Raw genomic sequence first — 6,000 nt, 5'->3', positions numbered from 1 at the left:
ACACCCCACAATCGTCCTGCATCGGCAACAAGGTGTTCCTGGTCTCCCTGTTTAAATTGGGCCATTTCGTCTCCTGGGTTTTTACTATCTACTTCAGCGGCTGCCTCCACGGTTAACCACATGTCAGTTAGAGTGCCTGTGCCTCGCTGTTGTTCTCGGGGGAGAGCTCCGAAAATACTGGGCCCCACACATAGGGGTATAAATTTAACCATCTCCACTTCGTCTAAACCACCCGTTACTGCGATCTGGGCTACAGCTGCTCTCCATAAGTGGTAGTTCTTCCCATCGAACGGGGTCACTTCCTTAGCTAAATCCTTCAACTACATTATGGAGAAGGGGGTTACGTATGTGGACAGTGCATTGGTATCTGCTCCAGGAGTATGGGTCGTAATTACGGGGTACATGGGGAGATAGGATCGCTCCCTGGGGGTCCTGGGTATGGGGGTAGGTCATGGCCAGATGCCTGTGGGGATGGACGATACTCCCAGCGGTCTGTACCTGAGCTACAATCACTGCCGCAGGGGTCACATTTACATGTCCCTCCCTGGTTCTCCCTATTTTGTCGGAGCACTTGGGAGCCATCTTCCCCAAAAGCATGCATAACACCCTTTTGCATGATCAATTAGCTTTCTAATTCTTTGATAGTTTTCTTGCACTGAGTATGGTCTGCTCTGTTTCCCCTATCGGTTATGTGAATCGCTTGAAGGAATCTAAGGCCGGCTGCTAATTCGCGACATTTATTTTCCGACTTAGCTACTTGGTCTTGAACCTCTGTGCACTTTTGCCTCATTTTCTCCTCACTTTGCTTGCTATTATCTGCCATAGTCATACTAGAGGCCAGATGCAACGTACGGAGTTTTTAAAATCATTTTGGAGAATCTCAATTTGATTGGCTTGCTCCGCCAATTTGAGTCTCAATTCCTTAACTGCATCTGTCAATTTTCCTACCTCTGTCTGACGACCTGATTTTTCGTGCTCACATTGGTTTTGTGACGTTTTGTTGAGGTCTCGTTGCTTAAGTAATTCTGTATAACATGCTGCCAGTAAGACACATTTAGACTCCCTCCTTTTCTTTTCCTTTTTAGTTTTGTCGAAGAATGAGTCTCCTCTGGGAAATCTGGGTGAGCTCATTGTTTCAAACCATCCCCTGAACTGGTTAAACTTCTCTTCCCACGACTGGGAGGTTCCACCTTTTCCTGCCATTTCTCCTATGTCTTTCCGATAGCTTTAACTCAGAATCGTCTCATCTGGGTCGCCACTTAGCTCGAACGGCAATTTCGCTAGTCATGTGACTAGTAGTTGCCTGCGACGGTTCTTGAGTTAAATACCAAATGACACACTGGACAATGGCGGTACCGTTAATGTTCGTTTAATACAGAAGAAGTACAAGACTCACCACTTATACTTTATAGTTACCCAATAGGTCCCTGGATGATCAGTCCGTCCTAACACTATTCCGTCAAGGGTTTCTTCCCTGGTGCCTACTTCTGCCGAGTGTTACTCCTAGGTCCTCGCTATGGACTGTCCAAACCTGTCTATCTTTATACCCGCCTTTTCATGCATAACTAGTCGAGTTGGTACCAGTAAGTCTGAGGTGATCAGGGTCTTTCCTGCTGTCGAGTTGGTGCCAGTAAGTCTGAGGTGATTAGGTCAGTAAGTCTAAGGCCACGCACGAATCTGCCGTCCGTGTCCTTCTCCCTCACCAGCTGAACGTAAAGCTGGTGCCGGAAGGAGAAGACGTGACGGAGGCTGGCCTCCCTGAAGCCGAGCGGGATTGGCGTTATCTCCGACCTCACCTTCCCCAGTTGGCGCAGGTGGGGGAGGAGGAGCTGACTGGGGATAAAGGGCGGGACGTTGGATAACATTTTCTTGTTGCACGGTGGCCTCGAGAGGATCCACCGGCAGGAGGGCCCCGTCCACTGTGAAGCCCCTTATTAAGGGTCAGGAACACGGCCCGCTCAGACCTCAGGAAGAACGCAGCCTTCGCGAGCATGTGAGGCGGTAATGGCGGCTGACAACCCCAGCCACGCTTTTGACGCACGTCTCAGTGGTGATGGCGGGGTGAGTGTAGCCTGTGACGCCATGTTTCTTGGTGATAAGGGTGAAAGGTGACAGGGCAGCAGGAGCAGCAGGCTGTAGCTGCCATGTCCGTCTATGTCCTTGCTTGGCCCATCACTGGCGAAGGTGGAGTTGCCATTGCTGTTAATTAAGGGCTGCATCCACCCAGGTTGTAGGCCTGAGATTAATGTGGCCTTTCCTTCAAACAGAGGGGTCGGGGTGGGAGAGGCGATCTCTCCCCTCTGCTCAAAAAAGTTAAAGCAGACACTAATAATAACAAAGGGAGAGCTTGCCTCTCAAGAGTGAGAGAGAGGGAAGGAAGGAGGGAGGCTGAGGAGGGGAGGGGGGGCTCACCACCCAGAACAGGGCTTGATGGGTGGCTGGGTGTGTTGTAGGGGTGCACTTTCTAGTTGTTAAATACAAGCCTTTAGGATCTTCCTGTTAGGGGGAGGTGATGTCTTTATCCAGGATAGCTGGAACTGCGCAGGCACTATCCTCCACCCTCTGGTTAATGGCAATAGAAAGAAAACGTCACCCAGGCGGCTCCGGCTGTCCCGGGCCAGGTAATGTGGGCGGTGGACAGGTGTTATAACAGGGTGCAGCTTTGTGGATTTTCAAAGACACACCCCTCACAATCTTTCAGCCTTTATCTTCGTTCCTCGAGAACCAGAGGACAGAAATTTAAAGCGATTGGCAAAAGAACCAAAGGCGATGTAAGGAAACACTTTTTTTACGCAGCGAGTGATCAGGATCCGGAACGCGTGGCCTGAGAGGGTGGTGGAGGCAGACTCAATCTTACCTTTCAAAAGGGAGTTGGATACGTAGCTGAAGGGAGATTTGGGGGCAGCCTGGGAGGACACACGCACCAACATTAGCGTCCTGGACCAGGCCAACATTCCCAGCATCGAAGCACTGACCACACTCGATCAGCTCCGCTGGGCAGGCCACATAGTTCGCATGCCCAGACACAAGACTCCCAAAGCAAGCGCGCTCCTCGGAACTCCTTCACGGCAAACGAGCCAAAGGTGGGCAGAGGAAACGTTACAGGGACACCCTCAAAGCCTCCCTGATAAAGTGCGACATCCCCACCGACACCGACTCGGAGTCCCTGGCCAAAGACCAGTCCGTCCTAAGTGGAGGAAGTGCATCCGGGAGGGCGCTGAGCACCTCGAGTCTCGTCGCCGAGAGCGTGCAGAAATCAAGCGCGGGCAGCGGAAGGAACGAGCGGCAAACCAGTCCCACCCTCCCTTTCTTTCAACCACTGTCCCACATGTAACAGGGACCGTGGTTCCCGTATTGGACTGAGAACTCACTGAGTGGAAGCAAGTCTTCCTCGATTCCGAGGGACTGCCTATGATGAAGGGAAATAATTTGCAGGGCTACGGGGAAAGGGCAGGGGCGGGTGGGGCGAGTTGAGAATTGGCACAGGCCTTCTTCCATTCTGTGAGTGTACATATCCAGGTATACACACAGGAGCATCTACACCAGCTGCCTTGTGAGGTCACCCTGTTATTGTGATCTCAGCCCTGTGCAGAGTTTAACTTTCCTCACGCTGTTCTTCTGCAGGACGTCGCTTGCTAATCTTACCACAAAAGGGCCTCTTTTAGCCCAACCTTCTCCAGGCGATACAAGCTTCCTCTTATGGGTTGGGCTCCAGTCAGCCTGGGCGCCTCCTCCTCCACTTAAAGGCAGCTGAGCTTCTCTGTCCTCAGTCTTCCTGATGAGCCTCCTCTCAAGGTAACTCCTTCCCAATCTGGGAGTGTCCCGGGGACTGTGCAGAGCTGCCAGGGACAGGACAAGGGGACATGGCAGCGACCACAGGGTGCAGCCGACTGCTGCACATCCCTTTCAGGAGGTGCCTGGCTCCTGCGGTACATGTGAAGGGAAGGACAGCGGACAAGGAGAGAGCCGGTGCCCGGGGCTGGGAACCGAAGCAGATCCGAGCGCTCCACGCCACAGCCTCAGCCTCCGCCCCCAACATCAGCTCCTTGCTGCCGGAGTGCAGCTCCTTCCCCGGGGTCAGCTCGTACGCCGACCTGCTAGACTTCGCCCTCAGGGAGCCCGGCAGCTTCTGGGGCACCGTGGCCAAGGAGAGGCTGGCGTGGGACCAGCTCTTCCACCGGGTCCACCACTGCGACTTCAGCACAGGCGCTATTGCCTGGTTCTTGGGAGGACAACTGAACGTGTCAGGTACAGAGCGCTTGCTGCTGTCAGTACAGCAACTTTCCCGTGTGCTGTGTGCTCGCTGGCTGTTGTATATTCCGAATAAGCCTCGGCTTGGTAGCGCCCGTCCCAAACAAATGTTTCACAAAAAGGAGCTCCTTTCTGTTCCAGATGAAAGGGGTATTAACATAGAAACATAGAAACTAGGTGCAGGAGTAGGCCATTCGACCCTTCAAGCCTGCACCACCATTCAATAAGATCATGGCTGATCATTCACCTCAGTACCCCTTTCCTGCTTTCTCTCCATACCCCTTGATCCCTTTAGCAGTAACGGCCACATCTAACTCTCTCTTGAATATATCTAACGAACTGGCCTCAACAACTCTCTGCGGCAGAGAATTCCACAGGTTCACAATTCTCTGAGTGAAGAAGTTTCTCCTCATCTCGGTCCTAAGTGGCCTACCCCTTAACCTTAGACTGTGACCCTGGTATGGACTTCCCCAACATCGGGAACATTCTTCCCGCATCTAACCTGTACAGTCCTGTCAGAATCTTATAAGTTTCTATGAGATCCCCTCTCATCCTTCTAAACTCCAATGTATAAAGACCCAGTCGGTCCAATCTCTCCTCATATGTCAGTCCTGCCATCCCGGGAATCAGTCTGGTGAACCTTCGCTGCACTCCCTTAATAGCAAGAACGTCCTTCCTCAGATTAGCAGACCAAAACTGAACACAATACTCCAGGTGAGGCCTCACCTCCCCTCCCCCCAAAAACATGCTTATTGCAATTTACTGTGTGTTGAAGGTATAAATACAATACAGATCTTTGTATTTTGGGTGTGAGATGTTTTAAATAAACTACAGGCAAAGAATTCATGAAAAGTAAACTTTATTTTATGAAATAGAATTTTTTTAAACCGGATATTCTGGAGTCATGACAATGAAATGTGCAAGTGACTTACCCTGCACAATACTTTCTCTCTGTTCACAGATGCAGAGGTGATTTTGTTACAGTAAACCAATTATTATATTTGCTTAATCCACAACCTTAAAATACTAATAAACTTCTCAACTGTTTTAAAACGTCAGGCTCCACAACGGTTCATTTGATAAACGGTAAAGAGAAAGAACTTGCATTTATATAGCGCCTTTCACGACCTCAGGAAGCCCCAAAGCCCTTTACAGCCAACCAAGTACTTTCGAAGGGTGGTCACTGATGTAACGCAGGAATCGGGGCGCTCAATTTATGCACAGCTAAATCTCGGCTGACACTCCAGAGCAGTCCTGGCCAATCAGTGTCCCTCAACCAACATCACAAAAGCAACAGATGATCTGCTCATCAGCTCATTGCTGTTTGTGGGAGCTTGCTGTGCGTAAATTGGCATTTCCTACATTACAACAGTGACTGCACTCCAAAAGTACTTCATTGACTGGGAAGCACCTTGGGACGTTCTGAGGTCATGACAGGCGCTATATAAATGCAAGTTCTGTCTATTTGCTCTTGCCTCATAACTGCAGCCTCTTGCCTGGGTATCACCTTAGTGATCCTCTTCAAAACGGGGCTCAGTATTCTAGCCACGGCCTAATCAAATGACAGGCCTACTGATAACCCCGAAAGGTCATGAGATGAGTGGGGGAGGGGAGGGGGTAGACACATAAGAACAACCGATGATAAAAAAAAGAACCACTGGCCCACTGAAGCTCATCATTTGTCGATCGATTAGATTGGGAGGGGGGAGGCGGAGGGAATATTGGACGGGGGGGAGGAGGGAGAGCCAT

General features: G+C 50.8%; 1 protein-coding gene across 2 annotated transcripts in view; it reads left to right on the top strand.

Annotated features, from left to right (window-relative positions):
* Positions 1–3,785: 3,785 nt before the first annotated feature.
* LOC139273301 (acetyl-coenzyme A synthetase 2-like, mitochondrial) overlaps positions 3,786–6,000 on the top strand; it is a 90,912-nt gene continuing 88,697 nt past the window's right edge. For both annotated transcript variants that reach the window (XM_070890039.1, XM_070890038.1), the window contains exon 1: positions 3,786–4,248. In XM_070890039.1, the coding sequence (XP_070746140.1) occupies positions 3,864–4,248 (385 nt within the window). In that variant the 5' untranslated portion in view covers positions 3,786–3,863. The remainder of the gene's footprint in view (positions 4,249–6,000) is intronic.

Source organism: Pristiophorus japonicus, chromosome 9 (genome assembly GCF_044704955.1).
Source record: "Pristiophorus japonicus isolate sPriJap1 chromosome 9, sPriJap1.hap1, whole genome shotgun sequence".
Classification (NCBI taxonomy): domain Eukaryota; kingdom Metazoa; phylum Chordata; class Chondrichthyes; family Pristiophoridae; genus Pristiophorus; species Pristiophorus japonicus.
This window is presented reverse-complemented; position numbering and strand designations above follow the sequence as displayed.